Source organism: Coffea arabica, chromosome 1c (assembly GCF_036785885.1).
Source record: "Coffea arabica cultivar ET-39 chromosome 1c, Coffea Arabica ET-39 HiFi, whole genome shotgun sequence".
In the NCBI taxonomy this organism is placed as follows: Eukaryota; Viridiplantae; Streptophyta; class Magnoliopsida; order Gentianales; family Rubiaceae; genus Coffea; species Coffea arabica.
Window position 1 is genome coordinate 4,257,047 of NC_092310.1, and position 26,147 is coordinate 4,283,193.

Sequence of the window (26,147 nt, forward strand, 5' to 3'; positions counted from 1 at the left end):
TAGTTTAAATCAGTTCTTACAATATTTCTATCATGTCTTCCTTAGAGATCGCCACTGTTATTCCAACCTCATGAACCGGTGATTTGAGGTATTGATCTTGGGAATGAAGGAGAAAACAGGGCAACTTTGAAAGTGGAGAATTAAATTAGATGCCACGTGATGAATGCAGGGTCCAGGATTAGCACCAATACCATTGAATAATGTAGTTTCAAGGAGTAAATGTGCGCATAGGATCTGTATTGCTGCTTTGGTATCCTCTGTACCACTATCCGGTCCAATGTCAAATTCAGTGTCAATATCTCACTTATCACGTGAGGGTAGAAAATATTTAAATAAATTGCATATGACAAGTTAAATAAACAGGACGTTTGGCATAAATATAAAAATGTCACAGAGTTGCCATTGAAAAGTAACACCAAGAATCCCATATGGGGATTTGATACCATAATGCACCGGTACATCTCATCTAATTACTTGAGGGAAATTGAAGTTTTGATCCCAATGTTTGGCTTGGCATAATTAAAATGATTTAAGATTAATATAATTAAAGTTCCATAATAAAAATAATTTAAAATTAAATACTAAAAACAAATAACAAAATTCTTGCATAATTTAAATTTCACATTTATTATAATTTTGGATACTTTATATTTGTTAAAGCATTAGTTCCAATTGGTCGTCAAAAAGATTAAAAAAAAGGAATATATTCAGCTGCCGTGTTTGTACAACGAACAAAAAAATTGAAACGAGCACCCATTGCATGCTTCTTTTTATTAATTTGCCAGCGGATTCAAACACGGCGAGTTTTATTAATTTGTTAGCGGCGTCTTTTTATTGGCAGGGATCAATTTGTAATTAGAGTCCACTATGTTCCTCAAACATTGCGAGTTTCCTTTTTTTAACAAAAGAAAATCCAACTAATAAAATAGTCCGATGTGTGTCAGAGACACGACAAACATAGACAGAGAAACAAACTTTTTCTCAGCTACATTTTTGAAGTTTTTAATTTTTAGACAATATTTTCAAGAAATTTGCCCATATGCAGGCTATAAATTGAATGGATTCATATGGATTAGGTATTTTTGAAATATTTTGCAAAAAAATTTACTATAATGGTGTATGTTAATCACATTTTTGTGTTGATAGTCCATTTAAATTAGGTGTTTTTAAAGATATATTTTGAAATATTTTTAAAATTTTATTAGGATATGTTTAAAAATTTATTAAATTTTCACCACCACTACCTACCACTGCCCCTTTCTCCTCCACCATCACCATCTTTTTTCCCTCTCCTCTCCTTCTCCTCTCCTTCTCCCTCCTCCTTTCTCCTCCCTTCCCATTCCCCCGCAACACACCTCCCCTCCCTCTCTCTCTTTGGTTGAGCGAGCCATAGGTGTGGAGGAAGCAAAGAGGAATTGCATGATGCAGAGAATGGGAGGAAAAGGAAAATGGTGAAGGGGAAAGAAGAGCAAGAAAGAGGAAAAGGGAAGAGAAAGAAGGAATGAATGGTTGACGGCAGTGGAGGGAGGGAGAGACAGCGGTGGGTGGTAGTTAGTGGAAAAGAAAGAGGTGGTAGATTTATTTTATTAATTTTTTATTTTTTTATTGTGTTTTTGGATTTCTTTTAGAACATATAAATGTATACTCGCAAATTCACAATCGACCATGGTCAAAACAAATTTTATCCAATAAAAATTCGATACATCCATTTCTTGAAAAGACACATTCTTCAATGACTACATCTTACTCATCTTTCATCAAGAAAGCTTTCTCTTGAAGTAAATGCTTATTAACTGAAATCAGACGGCGTTTGCAATAACATTTAACACTCGAAATTTTTGAATTCTTAAACAATCCCAATTGACTAGAGAGGCTGATAGGATATCCACCTTCCAAACATGGATCTACATTCCGCTGGCTTTTCATATGGAGCAACATGGCCTGCTCCCTGATAAAAATGAAGCAAGATATACAGTCAAATCTAACAGTGTTCTTAACTTAACACAACCTGAAAACCTACACTAAAGCAAGAGAAAGAGGGATTTCTTGCCTTTACAGTTGCAAATGTCATCTTATTTGCATAAGTCCTTGTATAACTGCATGTAGAAAAGAGAATTAATTTGTTTAACTTCATGTTAAAGGTAACTAGGAGAAATCTTCAATTTTCAACCAACCCTGCAACTTGGCCTTGATGAATCCATTGTCTCCAATCATCAATAATTGGGTAATTTAGAGATCTTATCCATTCTTCAGTTCCCAAATATGGTGAGATCATATCATAGTCACCACTGAAATAAATACAAATATTGTGCTTTCAACATATATAACCACTATTAATCCGCAAGTGTGATGACATAAGCTCTACAATACGAATATTTTGTTACCAAACCTGTATATTAGGGATCTGTAACCTTTAGTGCTGAGGTTTGCGTGATATGGTACAATGCTCCCTGCATCTCTTGTGTATGGTAGGCTAAGGTTGCATCCAACCCACACTTTAATAGTCCCCTGTCATGTAATCAAACAAAATATATGCAGAACCACATGAAGACAACAAGAATATTTAGAGAATTATAGTAGGTACAGTTGTGTTAGGTGCAATAATTTCTTGATATTGTATTTGTTACAAGTTTCGATGTACACTTACATTACTTTGTTAAACATATATATTTTGCTTTATGTAACTGTACATCAATTATTGTAAAAACTACAATAATCAGATACAATTGCACCAAATCACAACTGTACCTGTTCGTGCCCAGTTTAGGGAAGCTGGCTTCAAATGGAAAATCAAATTTTGACATGCCTTTCCCACATGGAGGGCCTCTTGGACACTCATGTCATTAGCCCAGTAGTCTATAAGCTCTTCTCCGGTTGCATCCTACGATAACCATGTGGGCAACAATTAATCACAATGTTGTGTTTGGATAGAAAATCATTTACATAAATTTATCTACTGAAATTAAAAACACATTTTTCAATCATTGTTTTATCTTATATATATGATATCAAAAAGTGTTATAATATATGTTTAAAAAATTTATTCCAAATAATCTCCTATCCAAATTTATTGCTTTACACACGATTTCGGAAAGATAATAGCAGTATCTTACACGACATTGAACTGGATTAAATTCCAAAACGTCAAGCTCCTCAAACTTCTTATAGAACGTTTCAACAGTTGATCTCCTGCCACTGAATAAGTTATTTGGTTTTGGTGAAACATCAGGACAAGTGGGCTTCAGCACATGCTCAGGGTTGATGTTATCAATCAGCTGCAGAAGCACATATTTTACCAAATTATTTTAACAGTATAAGTCTATATATCGTCAGTATATGGAAGATTAATTGTTCTTTTTTTAATTTTTTTTCCAACCTTTGTAGGAGGCATAGGCACTTTAATTTATATAGTAGGATAATAGTTTACAGAAACACAGAGGAGAGAAGGATTGCTGACCTTATTGTATGCCTGGATATTCTTCAAGCAGGGCGCATTGCTGGGGTCTATATTTACATATTCTCCTTTACAGGTAACTTTCAAGGACTGTAAAATTATAATATAGGTTAGTTAGCAAATCAAGGGTAATTGTACAGTAAAAAAAATGTGTGACACAATGTTTTAAAAGATTGTCATTCAGCTCAGCAGCGTGTAATTAAAGAAAATTCAACCTCGTAGAGTTCATCAGAGATTAGCGCCGTCCTATGAGCAAATGGGATTGCATGGTTTCCATCGCCTTCAGTGGTCGGTGCTGGGTTTCCAAGTATGTATCCCTGAAGCCATTGATTTTGAGAGCCGTGAGTGACATGTTATCAGTGAAGCATAAATATGAACAATCTAAAAAGCGATTATCAGACCAGGATTAAAAATGATATTTTGTCCAAGTATGTAATGATCTAGCTAGGTAGACTACAAAGAGAGAAGATTACGAAAGTTACAGGACCTTGAGATGAATATGCGGCTCAATCCCAGCAACATTTCCTACAAGGACACCAGATTATGGAAGTTTTAGGGACAAGAATTGTCCTGGAGAAATAAAACTTGTAGTTTTACTTTTGTTTATGGCAACTTCGATGGATTATCTTGTGGCAGAACGCTCTGAACCATTAAGGTCCAACTTGAGAGAGTAATGCCATCACGAGCACTTGTTCATCAACTATAACGAGGAAAAGGAAAAAGGAATATTTTTCTCTTAGAATTATTATATAACCTAGAATTCCAAAGCAACAGTTTCTTTCTTTATTCCCCAAGCATCTTGGAGTTAATATACTCACAGAAAAGAATAAAAAGCCTGCAAAACTTGAAGGAATCTTTGTATTTGTTCCTCTTAATGCTCAACCTACTTGAAGTAAGCGGGCAAGACCCCTAGTAATATATACAATTTGCTTACAAAGGCGTTGGCAATCTCCACTATCAGATTATAGCATTAGCAGGAAACTTGCCTAAATAAAGAACAACTTCATACCATTTGAAACGAGTTGAGCTAAAATTGGAACAGTATTGCCTGAATAGGAGTCTCCTCCAATGTAGAATGAATTGGATTTGTACTCGGGGTTATCATGTAGCCACTGCAACACAATCAACAATTAAAAGCAATCTTATGAAAGGTAATAATCTCTTTTATGATTTTTTTTTTCTATTTAAAGTTGAAAGTCCCAGGTCCTTTCCTTTTTTTTACTAATAAATGAGCTATGGGTGACAGTTTAGCTTTGTTTTTTGTGTAGGCGAAGCAGTCCACAATTTACCACATCATCATAAGTGCATTGAATATTCATAGATCTAAACTCTTATTTTCTTGGGTTAATTACATTTACCTCCCCTAAGGTTTGATCATATTACCAATCAATCCCTATAATTTATCCAAATAACGGTCTCACCTTTTGAATGATCAAACATTTAACAAAAACCCCCTTAATACCGAAAATGCCCTTACTGAGGCCATGTTGCATTAAAAAAAGAACATATTTTTATTTTATTAACCCTGAAGTAATATAAAAAAAATAGAAAAAAAATTTTGCTTATTATTTTATAAAAACCATATCTTTGCTTCCATAAATAGTTTTGAATCAATAATTATTTTAAATCTTAAAAATGAATATTAAAAATTAGATAAATTGAAAGAAAAATAAAAAAGAAGCAATTATTTTAAATCCTCAAGTATGGTTCGAATTTGTGGTTCAAGGCATGTTGCGGAAAGCACAAGACATGTTTTCCTCAATTTGAACCATACTTTAGGAATTAAAATAATTTCCTCTTTTTTTTATTTTTCTTTCAATTTATCTAATTTTTAATATTCATTTTTAAGATTTAAAATAATTATTGATTCAAAACTATTTATGGAAGCAAAGATATGGTTTTTATAAAATAATAAGCAAAAACTTTTTTCTATTTTTTTGGATTGCTTCAAGATTAATAATATAAAAATATGTTCTTTTTTTAATACAACATGGCCTCAATAAGAGCATTTTTGGCAATTAAGGGGGTTTTTGTTAAATGTTTGATCATTCAAAGAGTGAGACCGTTATTTGGACAAATTACAGGGATTGATTGGTAATATGGTCAAACCTCAGGGGAGGTAAATGTAATTAACCCTATTTTCTTTTGTTTCCTATTTTTGCTTTGGTCTTTTACTACTATTAAGTATCAAAGAGTTTTCCCTTTGCAACCATATTCATGCTGTACCAAGTCATTGGAACTGATTCTTAAGGACGCAACTCTGTAGGAACAAAATGGTGGCACTTCCATTTTCCTTTTAAACAAAGAAAGCAGGCGAAAATGGAAAAAGAAATAAACTCTGGGTAGGAAATTTTGGGAGAGGAAAAGAGAAAAAAAACCCATCCCTGTTCACTTCTATCTTTCTTTGATTTTTACATCTACTAGAAAAAATCCACTTAACATGCTAAATTAAATCAAGTGAGACCCTTATATATTCATGTGCAACTTTTTCATTGGCCTAGAAACAACTACTAAGCCTTCTGTATTGTATCTGTGACATCCATACAAATTTGCTAGCATATATGAACACAAAGCCTTCTGATTCATTAATTAGCTGAGTAGCGGTACATGTGTACCTTCCTAAGAAATTCATAGTTGTGTTCAGAAGCTTGCAAATCTGTAGACTGAGAAGCTTTAGCAGTCCTGGCATAAGAAAAGCCAGTTCCCGCCGGCGAATCCAGGAAGATCATGCTTGCAACCTAACAAATGATAACAAATTATTCTGAATCTTGCACTCTATTAGGTTCTTAAATCTTGGAAATTACACAAATGAAACACTTCTGTGAGCTATGATATACCCTGTCAATTTAAACCTCTGTTTGCCTTACAAAAATAACTTAAAGAAAAAAAAAACTCAATTATTGTGTACCTTGGTCCAAGAATAGTGATTTGTCACCAACTCGGTCAATGTCTCATTATACGGTACTGGCTGGAATTTCACTGGCCCTGCAAAAACTCACAAATCAGTGATTTGGTTGAATCCCGCTCCAGTTCATCATCTATTCATCACTTGAAGATTTGAGACGAACAAGGTTAGCATAAAACTTCGTTAAAACTATAGAAAATCAAGATCAAAATGCAAAGGAGGTGAACTTGGGGGAAGGGAGTTGACACGTAAATGCAAAGGCTGAGGCATAAAAGCCAACCTATCCCAGAAGCGAGCCCACGAATTGAAGAGCAGCCAGGGCCTCCAGTTAACCAAATCAAAAGGGGATCTGTTTGAGGATTTGACTCTGACTTGACAAAGTAGTAGAAGAATTGCACATCCTCTGATTCACCAACTCCAATGTACCTGGAAATGTCAGAGAATGAATCAACTGTTTCTTGTAAATTTGATCAACATTAGTTCAGTATCAGTGAGCTGCATATCATGTTATCCTTAGCGACTCACCCTGTTTCGAGCTCAAACGGGAGAGGGCCTTCAAATCCTGGAAGAAACTTAACCACGGAACCAGCCACAGCAAGGTTTGGACGTACTAAAACAAGAACAAGCAGCAAGAAAAGGTTGCCGCAGAAAGAATTGAAGAGCCCACGCACCTTATCCATGTCTTGGCAAATAATCAGAGCACCTAATTGGTTGTTTGTTGTGATTTGCCGTGCATAATATGAAGAGCAAAAGGGACGCCTTTTTGGCAGCCACCGCCTTGACCGTACCTACCGTAGGCACACGGTTCCCGTTTGACACGTGTCCGAAAGATTGTCTGTGTGGACAATGCGAGGCAAAATGCACGTGGAGAGTCCCTCGCGCATGAAATCCATTATACCGCCCATCGAATCCATTCTACCGGTTTCTGTATCCGGAAAAAAAACAAATCCATATTTGGTGAGGGTGTGCACTGGGGGAGGGGGGGGGTTGAGCTTCCATCCCACATCGGAAGATCGTGAGGTTTTTATCCTGAATTTAAGGTCCATGGGATACCCGTCCTGTCACCAATTGATTGGATCGGATTGCTCTCTGGTCCTCTTTAGATTGCTTGTTTATCGGGCCGGTTTATCTGTTAACCCTTGTGCTTACTCTAATTAAGTGTGTGTGTTTGTTTCTGTATCCGGAAAAAGAATCCATTCTACCGCTTCTTTTTTTTTTTTTGCCTTTCATTTTGAACAAAATTTGGATTTCACTAAATCACTCCTTCCGGTACAATTTATGACAAAGTTTTTGTTTCTCTAATTTATTTCAAGTATAAATGCTAGTATTATAATATTATTTATTATTTTTATGACACGAAAATAAAAACGTTCGTCATGCTCCCAAAACATGAAAATTTTGTGCAACTCCATCACACAATTTTTATTAACTTATAATTGTTGTTGTTGCAAATGTTAAGACCTATGAATAATTATAGAGTAAAAAACAAAAAGCTCCCTGTGGTAAGCCTAATACACAGAAAAGTCCTCTATGGTTTTAAAATATACAATACGACATCTCATACTTTAAACTAAGTTGTAAATGTGACGGAATCCGTTAAACTTAACGGAAATGATTTATTGGAACCTAAAAAAAAAATTTATACCTAATTTTTATCAAATATACCTATTCTACCCCTTAACCCTCAATTCTCTCTATTTAGAGAATAAAACAAATAATTTTTTTGAACTGTCTTTTGCTTAATTATAGCAGGGCATTTTGGTCATTTCGTCCATTTCCGTTAAATTTAACGAATTCCATTACCTTTATAATTTAGTTCAAAGTATGAGAGGTCGTGTTGTATATTTTGAAATCATGGGGGCTTTTCTGTATATTCACTTTTTTACAGGGGACTTTTTTATTTTTTACCCATAATTATATTGTGCCGTTGACCCGATCCAATGTGGGCAGGTACCCGTCCGCCCTACTTATCATTTAATCTTTTTTAAAAAAAAGATTTACAGGTTTTGCCCGTAAATTTGGAGATTTGTGTGTCCGTTTGTTAATGTTTGGAGGCTTTCTTGTAATTTTGACCATGTTTGTGCCCTTTTATTGTTCTTTTCCGGACATCAAAAAGCTGCCAAAAGTTTCGTTTTCTTCTCTTTTTTTTATTCTCATTCATTTCTTATGTTACAACTAGGAGAGATAAACCGCGCGAAAGACAAAACATGAATGCCCATAGAAGCATTAAAATTACGTAAATAGTAATTGGAATTGCTCATTAACAACAGAAAATTGTGGGTCAAATGTAACAATATAAGTTCTTTCTCTTGTTTTAGAAAGGAAATGTCGTTACAGATATAACAAGAAGATTCGAAATTTGCAAAAATACTAATATATTAGACGTGAAATGTATGATGCCATGGATACATGATTTCTTTTCGATCCCATGACCTTACTTACCCTAGTTCCCTAGTTTAATGTATAAACTGCGTATTAGCGTGGTGGGAAAAAAATGGAGATGCCCAGTTTAATAAAATGATTTGTATATATTCAAAATGGATCCATTTAATGGAATTGTTTGTGTCTGATGGAATTTAGTTACAGATAAACCAAAAAAAAACCTATAACAAAGAGAGCCTAATAAATTCAATAACGAATTGTCCTACACTAATTACACTGATAAATAAGAAAGCATGCAGCATGGAGCTTGAAACGCACAATGCATCTTTCCCCTATCCAAACGCAAATTTTGTTTCTGCTGCCGCCCATGGCAAGATTTGCTAAGTTCTCCCATGACAACCTAATTATGAAATTATAACAATAAAATCTTAGTATATATTCTATTGCAGTTAGCAATGGGCCTCGGCAGCAATACATGGAAACTGGAAATGGTCAGGAGACATTGATTGGTCCCAAAACAAACAAAATAAACTAAACAACTTCAAAACTGGAAATATTCATACAAAATCTTAACCCCTAGGACCTTTTCCCCTCTTAAGAGGAGCATGATATATACATTTTGTCCATTATTAAGTATCAGAGAAAAGATATCTAAAGCATCTTATAAGTTGTAAAGTTAGAACAACTTGCATGGTAATTCATAATTCCACCAAAGCAAATAAATTGGCTATTCTGTTATTTCCAAAAAACTGTAAGTTAAAAGAATTCCAAAATGCAATCTATTGCAATATGGCCATCCATGTATATAACCCAAAGGAAGAAGTTGGAAATAGGTTAACTGGCAACAAATGATCCTAATCCAATAGATAAATTCGAAACTCATTCTGTTGTCATAAAAGTGAAACATCGAAATAGCAGTTTTTTGTTTTTTTTGGAGGGGGAACAAGGAAGGAGCAGAACATAGAGTCAATGGAATGATCCTATAATGCAAAAACAAAGTGGAAACTTATTCATCATAGGGAGGACATCCTTTTATTATGTTAAAACAATACTTCATTCCAAAAAGTCAGAGGCATTGACATGTAAGCTAGATCGCATAGTTGCTTTCATCCCCAGAGAAACCTGAGATATTCTCATCTAAGAATGTGTTTTCTAGATCTAAAATTTAAAATCTTTTGTGACTGAAAAATTTAAGGTTTGATAGCTCAATTCTTCATCTAGCATATGATAAGAAGCATTAAGAAACAATAAAATCATGAAGGAATATTTCTGTACCTATAAAGGCAAAACCAAGGTTTGTATAGAAGCCTTTATAGGGAAATTTTCTATGCTATAATAATCGAAACTTATTAATCGACACTTAATAAATCCTAAGGTTTTTCAGGCTTTGGAAACACAGAACAAATGCAACTGATCACAAAGAAGTCCTATACTTCTAATCTTCGACTGAGAAAGAAAAGGAAAAACACATAAGAGAAGGAACTGTGTCGAGTCCTATACCTCAAGATGATTGCATGCTAATCCAAGCCAATTCTTGCTTTCATGAAACCAAAGCTTTCTTTAAGTAGTATTAGGCTTTCTTAACTTCGAAAAAAACTGTTCAGTGCTGCATCCAATGTTCCCCAACTGATTTTATCCTCTGGAAGGCTCATTGTGGGCTTCAAAATCCAATTTAATAAAATCACTTGTCGGGCATGTCACATTAGGTTTCTGCTCAGAAAAAAGATTCATGTAAATCAGTCGAAAACAGATATATAACAAAGTTTCATGTATTCATGTTAAAAGCAAGAAATATAAGTTACGAGCTAATCCCATAAGCCAGTCTGAGTTAAATTGCATGGGGATGGTAACATCTCCTATGGACATGAAATTACTAATATTGGCCGATGCCAAAATGCAATACTCCAATTACATCAAACAGATCCAATAGTGATACAAAGTAATAAGGTTAACAAAAAGCAATAGTGATACTAAGTAATTTAAAAGCTTCCATTTCAATAAAGGTTTTCAAGAACAAGACAATGCTTTTCTTTTGCTACACAATCTAGAAAGTGCAAATGCTAATTAATCATAATGGAAATATTCAAATCAAGAATAATTACAGCAGCTCTTAGTTGAAGTCCCAATTAGATAGAGAAAAGTCCTTTCAATGGTATATTTGCACACTAAAACGATGTCAATATGATTCTTTAGAAATTTACAGATGTTTAATGTGACAGCCCCACCTCCCCCTAAGGCGAACCAAAGGGTTCGGCGGACCGCCTGCCCAACTCTCGCCGGAACTTAGTCGATCACCTCAGTCCTCAATTAAAAATCGGAACAAAACCACAGGAATAAATACGGCAACGATCCAAAACTTAAAGCGAAACTTATATACATTTCTATCTCAAAAAGGGAGTGCAAACATCGAATATACAAAGATTCTCAATTCTTCATACATCCAACCCGTGCCAAGCACTAGGGCGAGAACCGTTACAAAATCAGAGGTCTAGCCTAAGGTAGTCTATACAAAGCTCCCGTCCTGGCTCGCCTTCCCCTGTTAAGGAAAACAAAACTAAAGGGATGAACTAAAAGTTCAGTGAGGTTCCGAACACATAATCAAACAATCAATCAATACATCAAACATAGAGTATCAATAATTCAAGAAACATTTACAATGAAAAGCGATAATAACACATTCATTAAAAGGATACGGGCTCACAGGGAGCCATTCGTTCGTTCGTTCGTTCATTCGTTCTCCTGACATTTCCCCTTATTCCTCCGATCATTTGAAAATGCATTTGTTTTTTTCTTTTTTTTTTTAAGTAAAACCCTCGTTCGTTCGTTCATTTCATTCACCCCCTCCTGGACGTTGACCAGGCTCCATCAGAATTCAAGATAATACTCGAGTATACCACTTTTACACCCAAGGTCACCATATCGCTCAACCGAGTCCACTTCTAGCTCGAGTCGATCAGTAACAAAGGGCAGGTCCCAGTTCAGCCAAAAGGCTTACATCATGCACAAGTAACATTTCAATCATTAAATCATTAAAAATTTCACGTTTCGTTTAGGTCGAGCGCGATAAAGTACACACTCGCCTAGAAAACTCGTTTTGGAAATCATTGAAAGCACTTAACACATTATCAAACAATAACAACAAGCCATGAAGTCAAGGAAGATATACAAATAAGGAACATTCACCTATGTACGCAAAACAATGTGCAAAATATCCTTCTGGATATTACCCTCAGTCCCCGATGAAACCTAAGATTAACGAGAAAGAACATTACAGTTCGTCTAGCAAAACAAGTAAGTGAAATCGAAGAAAATCCAACAAATGACGAGTAACATGTATAAAAACGACTTTCTAGTGAAAGAGGGTAGTTAAATCGAATGACAGAAATAACTAGGGTTTCATACACCAAATGCAAAACCAAACTCAAAAGGGTTATAAATTTTCCAACGAAAAACACTTGGACCAAAGACAAGCCGGAATCCAACTAGATAGGCTAAGAAATATTGTTTTCGGGATCACTTATGTGGTTCAAAATCAACTCATTTTCAAGTAGATATTATAGACTAAATGTCTTGATGAAAATCATGTGAAAAGGAGGACAAAAATACCTTAACTTCACATTAAAATCTTACTTAAAAGTAGTTCACTTGTGGCCGATAAAACCCTAACTCTTACCTCTTTATTTTGGTAAGGAGTTAGTAACATTTCGAGTTTTAAACTAAAGAGGTATCATGTTTTAAAATGGAAAAACGGTCATGGTATTTGTCAAACGAAAATATACAAGTTCAAATAGAAACTTAGCCCTCGAACACCTTTTGAAAGAACTGATGAAATTTTCAATGAAATACGTCCAAATTGACACAAAACACATTTCCAAAACCACTTTAACTAACTCACAATACAAGAAAATAAACGGACGGCATTTCCCCTTAAATTCTACATTTTCACCCTACAAATAAAAAACCCATTCTCATACCATTAATTACAATCACACATATGGTCCATAGGTAATAAAACATGTCCAATTAGGGCACAAAACCCCTCAATCAAAACCAATTAGAGACTCAAAAGCCAACCATAAGAAAACCCCCAAAATAAAACCCTAGAACCGAAATTTACCCTCACAAGCGTAAATTTTCCGCAATCAACCGCAATTAACGCACAAAGGTTCCATTTAACACCATTTCAATCCATCAATCTAAGACCAATCCATGACTTTCATATAAAATCAGAAAAATCCCCAATAAATCAGAAAATGGTCCAACTTGACCTAAAACCATGAAACCATCCACAATACAGCATCTTTAACCTTCACAACCCACCAATATACCATTATTAAAACAAAACAATAACTTCCTTAGCAACTCACCTTGCAACTCAAGAAAGGTAGAAACTTAGAGCTTCACTTCCAAAAACAACTCCACTATCACCTTTAACTCACCTAAGCTAGCACTTGAACGGAGTAGCTTGAAAATCCAATGGTGAAAACTCAAGATTGAGGTGAAAATTGAAACTAGAAAATGAAGTTTTCTTTCTTTTCTCTCAAACACACGGCTGGACAAGGAGCAGAAATGAAGATATTTAGGCTCAAAACAGTATAAAAAGAGAGGAAAACAGGCGGTCAAAGTTGGTGGCCGCCTGTGCCACGTCACAATCCGACCAGAATCTGGCCGGATTTCCGGCCGGATACTGGCCAGAGAGGAAATCAATATTTTTTTCAAAAATCCACAACAATCCGGCCAGCAATCCGGCCAAGAACTGGCCAGATTTATGACCGGATTTGGCCCTTCAGTTTTTCACAAAATATTTTCCTCTTTTCCGAATCCGATTGCCGCGCTCAACCGTACTTCCAACACATGCACATATATACATATCTCACACACAAATACATAAACAACAAGGCCTTCCTTTGTTTAAAACGATTAGTTAACAAATTTTCACTTAAGAGGGAGAATGAGAATAAACAATAGGCTAAGAAAATCTGAAAATTCTAGGTTCTCACATTTAATGTACTTGAAACAATAATTCAAAATCAACATCTGGCATTGCAGCATAAGAGACACATAAGATGTCCAACCTTTGGAAGTCCTCCAATCCCAAGTGCAATATCCAGAGCAAATGAACCTATAGACACAACTGGAACTTGTTTGACAGGGGTAGAGCGGCCAAGCCACATGATAGAACCTTTTCCAAATGATGCAGTGATCTTATCCATTGCCTGCCTGAGCACCAAATCTTTCTTTGACATCTGACTTGGATTTTCTTCTATCTTCCATACAAAAAATGACTTATGTTTATAATGAACTAATGAAGCAAAAAAAAAAACAATTGATATTTTCTATTACAAAAAGAGCAAAAAGTAGGTACTCTCAAGTAGGAAAATATAGGTACTCTCAAGCAGGAATAACACTATCCCAGCCAAATGTAAAAAATATCAAACTCAACAAATTTCAGCAAAAGAGCTATACTTAAAAGAACTCATCTGATTCAGAGAATCACAAGCGAGAAAAAGGGCCAAGTGATTGTTACATCAAGGATGATGCACTTAATGTTAAAATACTCTAGGAGAGAGGTACAAGGCCAAAATATGGCAATAAACTTGCATACCTGGGTGCTTTATAATTTTTTTGCCGAGACAGTTGGTTTTAAGATTCTAGTGAACAGAAAACCCCAAAATATGGGGGAAAACATGCAACTGTCACATTAAATAAACATGATGTTTGAAATATTCAAACACTAAGCAAATATATGTATTAGTTTTAACTGGTTTTAGCAAGGGGCTAAAGCCTAAAAAGATAGACTTTATATGCAAAAGTTATTTTACTTTATCTATTTTTGAAACCCATCAAAATGATCACCAAGATAAGAAGGTATGAAGACCAAATGCAAGCCAGTTCAGCGGGAAAATAAACTTCAGGCACCTTTTGGTGGAAAAGTATGAGAGTTGAGTGGATGCCCCCAACAAGCCTTTCCTATAAATCTGCATCAACAAACAACAAATTCATGTTATAACTCATGAAGAAAATGAGAAACAAAATAAAAAAAATAGTACTAATTGAAAAACGATGTCAGAAATGCATCAAACAAAAGACTTTTTCTTTATACAGAATGCAAGTTCAATAATTTTTAAAAAACGGAACAACTTCTGCAAGCTAGCAAAGTAAAACATTTGACTTTCGTAATTGATAGGAAATTATAGTATAATCATTTATTTGCAGCTTCCAACTACTAATAACAAGTATAAACACTATATTACACCTATAACTTCAAAAGAATAGTACAAACAAGCCATAGGTAGCGTAAAAACATTGAAACTCAACAAAGCTATGAAAAACATATTTGAGAAAAACCTGAAATTTTTTTTTAAAAAAATGCTTCAAATTTCTACAATGGGCCATTACCTATCATTAATCGTAACCAAATTGTTCTCCAAAAATACAAAGAAAATAAGAACAAAATCTTCCCTATTTTAAGTAGCCTTTCTTGCATTTCTGGTTTGTTGGGGAAATTACCTGAGAGAGAGGTTGCAGAAACAGAGTGCATCCGAGGGAAGAAGCATTTTGGAGAAGCCTCGCCATCATATTCAAAGGCTTCCACCAAACCCAAAAATGTAATTGACCAAAAAGGAAATAAAAAAAGACAAAGTACAGGAAAAAATAAATAAATTATAGAAATTAAGCAATTTATATTGGAAAATTTCTCTTTGCCTCATACTGTTCAGTTTGCTGCATAGAAATAAATCTTTCAAAGGTCCTTTAGAAATGCATCAATACTTTCGCATGTCGCAATTGAAAGGGCTCCTATGCATTTTAAAAAGGAAAAAAAAAAAAGATACGCACATAGGAAAATAAACAGTAGGGGCAAAGGGAGATCTTGTAGAAAAGTTACCTGAATTGACAGAGGATAAACAGCTTCCTGTAGATTTTTTTTTAAAAAAAAAAGATGAAGAACAACAAGATCAAAAAAAAAGTCAACCAACTTGAAAAGGGTAAGAAAGATAATGAACAACAATATAAAAAATAATCTAACCTGAAAAGGTTTAGAATTTTTTCACGCCTAACGGAGGATGAAAGAGCTTTCTGAGAAAAAAATATATATAGCGAAGGAGAATAATCGAAAAAAAACATGTTATAAATCTGGAAAAAGCAAAGAAAAGCCCTAAACCAAAGTCCCAAACCTTGAGCTAGAAATGATGCTGGCCACAGTCCACACGCTTTGGAGGATTCTAGCACCAGCTTCTCAAATCTCCATCTCCTTCTTTTCATTCAATTTTTTATTCTCTCCCGCTTTGGCATTGAAACTAAGAGTAAGGAAGCTGCAAACTTACAAAAAAATAAGCAAAGAGCGAGGAGGCTTAAGCGTACTGAAGATTTTGGCATTATAATATTGGAAAGGAAAGGCAGGAAAGAAGAAGCGGCGGCGGACAGGTTTTGGAAAGAAAAGTCAGGAGAGAATATATTTTGTGTGTCTAACCCTAAGCTGACAACCCGCGCATCGCGTGGAAAAAAAAAATACTGAAGGCATGCTTGTGGCACGTGACGACGACCAAAAGAAATGAATAGTAACTCCTTTGGCTCTTAGAGTGTTATGTTAATAATAATAATAATGCCCTTGGTGGTCCGGTTTTGCCAGTAAATTTGGAGATTGTGCGTCCGTTTATTAATGTTTGGTTAGGTTTTCTTGTAATTTTGACCATGTTTGTGCCCTTTTATTGTTCTTTTCCTTAACCTTATCGGGATTAGGACACCTTATGGGGTGGAGACCGAGGAGTCAGAAATGCCCACTTTTCTTCTCCTTTCTACGTCGTTGTCTCACTCTTCACCTCATCTTCCCTTCAATCATCCTCTTATTTGTCTCATCTTCTTCCTCTTTTCTTTTCTTGGGTTTTTTTTTTATTCTGACCGAGGGCAACAACAAGAACAATAATGGTCTGGACTTTTTTCTCCTTGTAAGACTGTTTTTCTTTCTCATCATCAAGACTTCTCTAGCCTTTAGGATTTTTTGGAGGGTTTACCAGTCGAATTTTAACATATAATATGTATATATTTGTGATGTTGCAGGTCCAAAAATTTGAAAATGTCTTCCAACATTCAGCATCCTCATGAGAGTCAGATTGTGTAAATTTTTTCCCCCGATATAGAAGAAATACAAGTATTACGGGTCTCCTCTGGCCTCAAGAGGGTTAAGGTTGGACTTGCATTTTTTCTCTCTCGACTTTCTTCTCTGTATTTTTTTTGGGTTTTTTTCTTTCCTGTCATTTTGGCCATGTCTGTGGCACTTATATTGTTCCTTTCATTTTCTTTATCGTAATAATACATCCAACCAACTCGATATAGAAAATGGCAAAAAAAAGCACGAGAACGGAAAGCCAGCGGTCCAAGCAGAAAAGACGTTTTTATAATAAAAAAAAAAAAGAGAGAGGATGCGAGGCTATGATTTCACTTTGAAAGTGTGAGAGCATTATAATTCACAGCATCAGTGGGGCAGAAGAAATCAGAGTATCAAGAGTCTCCTCCGGCCTCAAGATCCTTAAGGTTGGAGCTAGATTTTCTGTTTCTCAGCTGTCGCCTCTATATTTTTTTCCCTTTTTTTCCCGGTAGGAGTATCAATCTATGTTGTTTGCTTTCATCAGAAAGGTGGAGCATCAAAAGTTTTTTCCCTTTAATAACCAGTTCCTAAATTTTTCCTTGCCATCTTTTTTTTTTAACATTACTATCATATCAACATTACTTAAATTTTGTATCAACATTACTATCGTCATTTAACGTGTTTTGATTATCTATCAATATATAATGTAACTTGATTGTGCAATAATTGCTGATCGAACATTTGTAATTGTGGACCAAGCTTGACAAGTTATCTAACCAAAGATTGTTTGACTTTGCTTTACTTGATTGAGGCACAATCAATCACTAACCCATATTTAGAGCTTGAATCAATTGTGGATGTCTAAAATTTCACCCTACATTAAGAGAGTTAAATTTGTGCTCCCTCCGAGCCATTATTAAAACTGTACTGTTCTTTTTTTTTTTTAAGTGCAAAATATTTTTGGTCCTATTCTCTGGTACAACTCCAACTTTCAATATTAATATGATCTGAAACGAAATTAGAATAATATACCATATTCTCGTAAAGTTTTGCTCCTACTAAAACAAAAGATAAACCAATAAATACGATTTTTTCCCACTACTGCCCCTTCCGAACTTTCCATGTCTTTGGATTGGACTGAGATCTTGTCAGATTTGTATAATTACGTGTAACTCTATGTGTATTGTTGGTGCATTTTATTCTAAATAATTTTTTAAACTCTAAAGTCTAAATTTGTAACGCTTACGTCAATATGAGATTTCCTAACAGGAATATGTTGGAGAAAGTATAATGATGTAGAAAACCGAAGGAAGCTAAATCAATAACTGAATAAAAAGTCAAGGCAGAGGAAGTCCTATCAATGTTTTTAAACTCGGACTGGCCAGTGAACCGGAGAGGGGTAGGTTCGCAATCCGATTGGTCCAATCGGTCCCAACCGATCGATTCACCAGTTCTCTTTTTTTTTTTTTTGGGGCAACTTCAATGCTAAGTACTTCACATCTTCACTCTACACTTGGACTTGATAGTTGATACACAATCTAATATGGTTATTGATAACTGAAGTTCCTAAAATGCACTTACCAACATAATTTAAAACTAAATTTAAGTTGAGATAATAATAAATTTTCTAAAAGTTATACATGAAACCTGGAATGATAAAAAGAAACATAATCCCAATTAGTTTCCATTGATACTAGTCCTAAGCGAAATCTACATAACAATTACTACAAGCTAGGCACCAAAGATGAAAAAGGAAAATCTGATTACAACTGCAAAAAATTGTAAAATTATAGTAGTGGACAATACAATTATTACAAGACAAACGGCATCTCTGTCGTGGGCTAGTTGAAAATTTTCTTTTGATTAAAATTTTCAAATATTTGTACTAAATCATTTGCAAATGGAAATAGAAAACAAAAACCTTGAAAAGGAAAAAATTAAACTCACCAAAATGGAAAAACTCTTGTGAAAGTTGAAGCTTCGAACTTGCTTATAAATTAGCTAAGATAATAGCTTGATAATCACGAAGAAGGCTTGAGAAAGATTTTGTCATGGGTATTTGATTTGGAGGTGGAAAGATTACAAAGAAAAAAATGAAAAAAAAAAACCGAGAGAAGAAGCAGAGACAAGAGAACCGAGAATTGAGGAAGTGAAGCAAAAGCCAAAAGGTGCTGTTTGGTGTCTACCGTGTCTTAGTGCTAGGGTTTCCTATTTTTTAATTAGATTTTTAGTTTTGCACTTAAGATAAGTAGGTTCTACACAAAAAAAGCATCTCTTGTGAATGTAGTCTAGTGGTAACAAGTCTTTGTTGTGACTGTAGAGACCTAATGTAGACACCAAAATTTCACCATTTTATTTTTCTTATTTTCCTTCATTTTATTCCTATTTTTGTTCATTTTAGTTAAATTTTATTTATTTTGTTTCATTTTCTATTTCTTGAGAGAAATCATTGTAGAAAAATCAGAAAAAGAAAAGAAAAGAAAACAGAAATCAGAAATCAGTTTTGTAAAAAAAAAAAAAAAAAAAAAAAACTCCTTCATTGCATGCGCGCATCTTCTCCTTTGAGCTGGTACGAAAACCAGCAACGAGCCATGGTACCAAATTTGCAGCTGGCAATTTGAACCCATTCCACTCTTTTTTGTTGTTTTCTTTTTTCCCCTAATCCTTTGCCACCTCAGCCTCTTGATTTCTACCAGAAGAATCTAGAAGCCTAGCCAATCTAATGGCTTAAAATGGCCACAAAAATGCAGCAGAACCTCCATCCTTGATCCTAGGTTTTGGGGAGGATTTAAGGCTATAAAAGGGATAAAAAACACAGCCTTAAAGAAAAAAAAAGGAGTAAGAGTGAGAGGCGGCGGAAGAAAGAAAAACAGAGAGAAAAGAAGAAAGAAAAGAGAGAAAAAAAAGAAGAAGAGGGCACAAAATTTCCGCCAAAAATGTGAGCCAGGGTTGGTAATTGAGTCACCTTCCCTGTCTGATTCCGTTCTCGGTAGAACCTCTTTGGAGAAAGTATCTAACTTCTGGGGAATCTATGATGATTAAGGAAGAAGTTTCATGTTGGAAATTTTTGGAGAAAACCTCAGAAACGTCTTCAAATCAAGGGCCGAATTTGATGCCTTCACATTCCTTAAAAAGCTGCAAAAGAAAGTTCTTGCTACTTTGTAGCACTTTGGGCAAAAGATTTCACGTTTTCCCAACCTGATTTCATCTTCAACCGTTTATAGGTAACAATAACTTCCCTTACTAGCTACCCCAGCAAAACCACAAGCTTGCTTCTTCCTTTCCTTTGCTGCGTTTTTCTGTTTGGTTTCCTTGTTGGTTCTTCCAAAGATAGGCAATCATGTTTCAGTGCTATTAATAATGATGGGTTGAAGTTTCTGTTGGGTTTTTGCTGCTGAATCCACGAAGTTTGCTTGAGTTCATGGCTGGTTTTTCGTGTGCTGAATAAGTTTTCTGGGTTGCTGCGGAAGAAAGGTTGTAGAAGATGCTTTCCTTCGAAGCTTTGCATGACAATTTCTGAAATTTTCCTTTTCCCCCCTCCCCAACTTTTGCCTAATTTCACTATGGCCCAAAATTTGGAAAAAAAATCAATTTTGCCCCTATTAAATTTTAATCCTCTTTTTCATGTGTTAAGTAGGTTTTCGGGCAGAATAATTCTAGACTTTAGGGCATAAATAAAGTTTAATAATTTTTTTTTATTTAATATGTTGGTTGGGTTTTGTAAGAAAGTGAGTTTTTGGGTTTAGGGTTGTTTTGGTTGGGTTTGACAAGTGGATTTTAGTTTATTTTTATGGTTTCTGGTAATGGATTTTGGTTTTTTTTTTTTTTTGGTTGGGTTTGATTTGGCTTTGAGAGATAAAACACATGTTTTTTCAGTTGGGTTTTGTTTGGTTAAAAAGGTAGGTTAGCCTGCTTCTTACCTTAGGGCTTTTAGATGGGCCAGAAGGGTTTTAGCCCAAGACAAGAAATACAATGGCCCAATGGCCTTTTTACCAAGAAGTCTAATACGAAAATTGCATTCCAGTCCTGAACCTTTGAGTTATTTTATTGTGGCTCTAAAATTTTAATTTATTTCCATTAGATCCTTAATGTAATTATATTTGGTCCCTAAACTTTATTTTTCTTTGATTTTGACCTCTCATCTTTGTAATAATTATAATTTGACTCCAAAAACTTTTTTATATTTGTAATTAGGTCCCTAATAGTTTTGATTTCTTAAATATAAGCGATTTATCTTTTTTAATTGTTAATTATACTTCATTTAAGTACTTTAGTTGATAGATTTCATGATTATTTTTATTCTTTATAATTAAATTGGTGTCTTGATCATTTTGTTGATTTTGGACTATAAATAGGACAAATCCAATCTCAATTAACCACAACTTCAAGGGATGTATCTTCTTTTATTATTTTAAACTCTTTTATGTGCTCAAATGTGTTTCTTATATGTAATTGCATGTTTTTGGTGCCTTTTGTTTTTAATTACTCATTTTATTCATTTTAAGTTTCATTTATTCTATTTAATTTTGATGATTATTTGTGAGGTATTTAAATGCCAAGTTATAATAGATAGGTGCTCAAGACATGTATTTAACTAATCTATGTAATAGATAGGTTTTTATTCCCCCCTTAAATTGTAGTTAGGGCTCCAAATGTAATAGTTAGGATTTTATTTGCTTTTCTTTGCTTGTGTGCTTGCATGCTTGTGCGCTTATGTATTTATTCGTTTTCTTTAGGGTCTTTGCATCTAGATATCATGCCTACATGTTATGTGATATATGTGTTTTATGTGTTTACTTGCTTTAATTATGCTTTATATGATTTATTTAATTATAATAAATGCATGACGTCATCACACCAGTCCAACGCTAATTGTGGCATTTCTTCCTGATTTCTCACTAGTCCAATGCTAGTGAAGACTTGAAGAAATAAGCTAGTTCAATGCTAGACCTTTTAGGCCATCCACGCTCTATAATCACATGCTTGAGTGACATTTAGTGCATTCCATGCATATTTTTTATTTTTAGAATTTTTTTCATATCTTGCATGATATTTCTTCTATATATATTATCCCTCTTATCCCTATGTGCGTGAAACATGACATTTAGACTTGCATCCCATTTAGGAGAATAAAAATAGGTTAGCCCATTTGCTTGATTAGGTTAGAAGAGTCACCTTTCAAATATGGGAAATGGACGAGTATGGCTTCTTAGCCTTAGCACGGTCGTATCTCCTCTATAAAAAAGAAAATTGAAGTCACGAATCTTAGTCCCCCGTACTCGTTATGTTGCATTCCTCTCTTTTAGGTCATGTATATTTATTTTCTTCTTTTTTTCAAGTCTCCTTTTTGCATATTTGTGACATCTTTTAAAGAATCATTTTTGGGCATCATATTTAATGTGATTCGCACCAATTAAATTTTGAAGAGATATTTCGACCAACTCGACATCCATTAGGTCTAGATTTGCATTCATATAGCAACATCTAAATGTGATAAGTTTTATAGGTTAGATTAAGAAAATTTCCGACTAAATCTCGCAACTAGTTTTGACTAGATTGAAAGGGTGCCTTAGATCAAGTCTTTGCCTTTCCTTTCTTCAACTGTGACTCCCGAATTCTTTTTTTCTGTTTTTCGAAGACCTAGAGTCGTTTAAAAAGTATTTTATATTTTTTTATTAAAAATACATTTTTAGGTGATTTGGTACATTTAAAGTTGATACCAAGTAACGACTCCTATTTTTTCTTAAAAATACTTTTTAGACTATTATTTTGGGCCAAAATCGTCGTACTTTTAAGTCCCATTTTAGGTCATTTTTTTTATTTATTCTATAAAAAAACTCATTTTTTCACTCATCATTTTCCAGATAAAAAAAAATTGATTTTTCTAACAGCCTAAACACTCTTGGATTTTATTTATTCTAAAAATGGGGTGAGTATTTGAAAATTTTAAAACTACCGGTTTACGATCTAAACGATTTTTATCTGTTCGTCTGCTTTCTAACAATTTTTCATTAACTTGCGGCTTGAGCACAAAATCAGACCAGTGACATGTTCGGTTCGCGGTCCAACCAGTCGGACCGGCCAGTCCGGTTCCGGTTCTGAAACATTGAGTTCTATTGCTCTTGAAGGTAATTTCTCCTACACAAGAATGTGTTTACCATGGGGGATGCATTTGTCGGTAATTACTCTCAAACATACAACAGCTAACCTTGGTTGTGCGCACTCACGAGCAAGGTTTGAGTATACTTTAATATTATTTAGACTATGGAGGAAGAAGAGAAAAGGCAAACGATTGAAGAATGTTTCAATTGTCTCTAGTATCAAACCCTACACCTATTATAAGGGTAAATTGACTTGTCCCTAGTATCAAACCCTACACCTATTATAAGGATAAATTGACTTAACTAGAAGAAGAAGTTGCTAATATAACCCAACAGGAAATGAGGTAAAAAGAGGCAATAATTTCAAGGATTCAAGTTTCTCTAAAATTTGTTTGGAAAAAAATTCCTTTATCTCTTCTTTTTTCAGTTATAACCTAGAAGTCTTGCCATTTGATAAAAGTTGAGCTATAATCGAAACGGTAATACCTCGATACGATTTTCCACCAACATAGAATGGACTAAGATGTACTCACTACAGACAAATTTGTTAGGGAGAAACACCTCAAGAAAATCCACTAAAAGTTCAATATGTAAGTTAGGAACCCAACTCTGATCCAAAAGTTTAACCTATTAGGTTTTGGACCATTACTTACATATTAAGTGCTCTTTTAAAAAACTTAAACTTTTAGGTTTTGAACCATTACTTACATATTAAGTGCTCTTTTAAAAAACTTAAACTTTTAGGTTTTGAACCTTTACTTATATATTAAGTGCTCATTTTTTATCTTTCGACTCAATATGGAATCTAATCCTTACTCATGAACCTAGCAAAATTTGGCTTTGATTACTTTTTCTTTTTATGATGTAAAACTGGTTAAAGTCCCATAGCACAAGACTTTCCTGAAGATAATTGGTCCAACAAATGTTCACGAATAAGTGCTTTGGTGAGATGTTGCAACTCCAAATTTAGAGAATAAAGACAAATAAAGATTAAGATAATACTTCGTCAACTAGCAACAAGTTTCATTTATCAATTGAGTCTTAGAGACTAGGAAGAGCTGTTTTCGGAGTTTCTAGATTATACGAAATCAAGATCAAAATATGGTTGACTGACCAACTCATAATGGCCACTGCCTGCCAACCTTCAATGCGTTTAGGGTTGGACTGAGATGTTGGCAGATTTATTCACTTGGATGTGACTCTGTGTAAGTGTGTGTATTGAGAAGGGTCATTTCAGCCCTCATAAGTACGCGCACCTCGCTTCCGCTACTATTGAAGACCGCCGAAGGGACCGACTCCCCGACGTGTTGGACCCCGAATAAGCTCACCTCGACATGACCCCCACCAAAGGCCGGGGTCAGAGACGTGTCCCTGACCCTGTCTCCTTGTCAAGTCATAGGATGGTCAGGTTCAGATACAATCTGACAACTGCTAGAGTTCAGAACGATTGATGGGACCTGCTGAGGCGCCGCCAATTTGTCAAGTAAAGCTGACAGTCTGGGCGTGGCAGTCCCTAGAGAACGGGTCCTCTTAATCCTCTCTCCCTCTCATATAAATACTCCTAGGGCTCCTGGAAAAAAGGTAAGAGTCTCCTAATCTAATTCAGTAACTTGACCCTCTCTGAAAAGTAACTAATTAGATTGTCGGAGGTGAATCAGGAGATCTAGCCCCATATTTCTTGCAGTTTGAGCAGGAGACTTTTGAGCAGTTTCACTTCCCCACCTGAGGACACTCCAATTGGTGAGGTAAAACCCAATCCATCCAAAAATCACCTCTTCAATTGGCGCTGTCTGTGGGAACGAAGACATCTCAGAATGAAACCCATGCATTCTAGGAGCAGGAAGGCCCTTACCATTGGGACTTAGTCGAGTGCTGCAGCCCAGGAAGAGAACATGGTTGAAAGACATGGGTCTCTAGAAGAACAGCTAGCAAACGAAGAAGCCATGGCTAAGATGGCAGAGTTTGTGGCGAAAAATCCAAATGTCTTCGAGGAGTTAGGCAGGTACTTCAAGAGGCAAGGCAAACAAAAAATTGAGTCCTCTAAAAGAAAATTAGATGAATCTCCCGAATATCCATCTGATGAAGAATCTGATGGAAGAAATTTGGCTAGGAGCGCCTCGAAACGAGCCATGTCCAAGGCTATTTCTAAAATCGCGTCCTTATTTAAGGCCTTCTCGTGGGGTTTACTAGGAAGGCGAGCTGACGAAAATCCTTGGCTCCTGAGGAGGCCCGGAGTGGATTACATGAGAGTTCCGCTCTTCATAGACGAGATCAACGAGGAGAGGCTTTCTTCGAATTTCAAACTCCTCATGATAGCATCTTATGATGGCCGAGGTAACCCGAAAGACCATATTCACGCGTTCATGTCGGCATTCCGATTATATTGCATCCCCGACCCTGTCATTTGTCGGGCCTTCCCGGTGTTTTTACAAGGGACAGTTCGAAAGTGGTTCTGGGGCCTCAAACCTAAGAGCATATCCACCTTGGGAGAATTGGTGGAAAAATTCCTCCATCGTTTTGTATTCTCCAGACCTACGACCAAGACCTCGACGTATCTGTTGAATATATAGCAGAACCCGGGCAAGTTACTTACGTCTTATGTGCAGAGATTTCAAGATGAGAGCGTACAGATACCCGACCCCAATGAGCAGGTGACGATAGCTGCCTTTACTAACGAGTTTGTGCTTGGAACGTTTCACACCGCGATACACAAGAAATATCATCGCACGCTCCAAGACCTCTGGTTGAAGGTCGAAAAGGGCATATAGGCCGAAAATCTTAATCGTATGAAAAGAGAGGTCCAAGCAGTCCGGCCGAGATCGGACACCCGGCGGAGGGAGCCAGGTTGAAGTGAGGCCGAAAATAGCAGTGGTTTCCAGAGCCCCAGCCGTGACCGCCGGAGCGTTTTCGATAGGATTGCCAAGGGAAAGCAACCGATCTTGGAAGCTGAGTTAACCCCCCTAAACACCAGCAGATCCCGTGTGCTGTCAGTGATGGATCAAAGTGAGTTTGGGCGAGCTCCTCCAAAGATGAATGGAAAAAAGAAGAGAAGAAATCCTAACCTGTACTGCCTATACCACCGAAATGTCGGGCATAAGACAGAGGACTGCAACGACCTCAAGAAGGAAATAGAGCGTCTCATTAAGCAGGGTTATCTCAAACAATTCGTCCGACGAGATGCGAGTTACAATAGGAGCGAATCTCGTCGTGAAAGCCGAG

At 35.5% G+C, this 26,147-nt stretch overlaps 2 protein-coding genes across 7 annotated transcripts; both read right to left on the minus strand.

Moving 5' to 3' along the window:
* Positions 1 to 1,652: 1,652 nt before the first annotated feature.
* Positions 1,653 to 7,193, minus strand: LOC140006459 (serine carboxypeptidase-like 7). 2 transcript variants are annotated; one of them, XM_072048428.1, is made up of 14 exons: positions 6,885 to 7,193; positions 6,640 to 6,785; positions 6,363 to 6,439; positions 6,070 to 6,192; positions 4,503 to 4,566; positions 3,942 to 3,979; positions 3,670 to 3,771; positions 3,458 to 3,544; positions 3,114 to 3,275; positions 2,807 to 2,881; positions 2,390 to 2,508; positions 2,175 to 2,288; positions 2,051 to 2,096; positions 1,653 to 1,948 (listed from the first exon to the last, which is right to left on the minus strand). In XM_072048428.1, the coding sequence occupies exons 1-14, from the start codon at positions 7,037 to 7,039 to the stop codon at positions 1,865 to 1,867; spliced, it is 1,392 nt and encodes a 463-aa protein (XP_071904529.1). In that variant the 5' UTR covers positions 7,040 to 7,193; the 3' UTR covers positions 1,653 to 1,864. The 2 variants fall into 2 exon arrangements, with proteins under 2 accessions (XP_071904529.1, XP_071904495.1); XM_072048394.1 differs by having other exon boundaries at positions 4,464 to 4,566; positions 6,885 to 7,191.
* Positions 7,194 to 8,867: 1,674 nt separating this feature from the next.
* Positions 8,868 to 16,167, minus strand: LOC140006493 (DNA repair protein recA homolog 3, mitochondrial-like). 5 transcript variants are annotated; one of them, XR_011814182.1, is made up of 9 exons: positions 15,917 to 16,167; positions 15,769 to 15,818; positions 15,628 to 15,654; positions 15,252 to 15,329; positions 14,661 to 14,719; positions 13,817 to 14,004; positions 11,925 to 11,987; positions 10,242 to 10,451; positions 8,868 to 9,141 (listed from the first exon to the last, which is right to left on the minus strand). XR_011814182.1 is itself a non-coding variant. In XM_072048483.1 (8 exons), the coding sequence occupies exons 4-7, from the start codon at positions 15,296 to 15,298 to the stop codon at positions 11,925 to 11,927; spliced, it is 357 nt and encodes a 118-aa protein (XP_071904584.1). In that variant the 5' UTR covers positions 15,299 to 15,329; positions 15,628 to 15,654; positions 15,769 to 15,818; positions 15,917 to 16,167; the 3' UTR covers positions 11,099 to 11,277. The 5 variants fall into 5 exon arrangements, 2 of the variants coding, with proteins under 2 accessions (XP_071904584.1, XP_071904646.1); XR_011814148.1 differs by lacking the exon at positions 11,925 to 11,987; XR_011814199.1 differs by lacking the exons at positions 8,868 to 9,141; positions 10,242 to 10,451 and adding an exon at positions 11,099 to 11,277 and having other exon boundaries at positions 13,817 to 14,008.
* Positions 16,168 to 26,147: the final 9,980 nt, after the last annotated feature.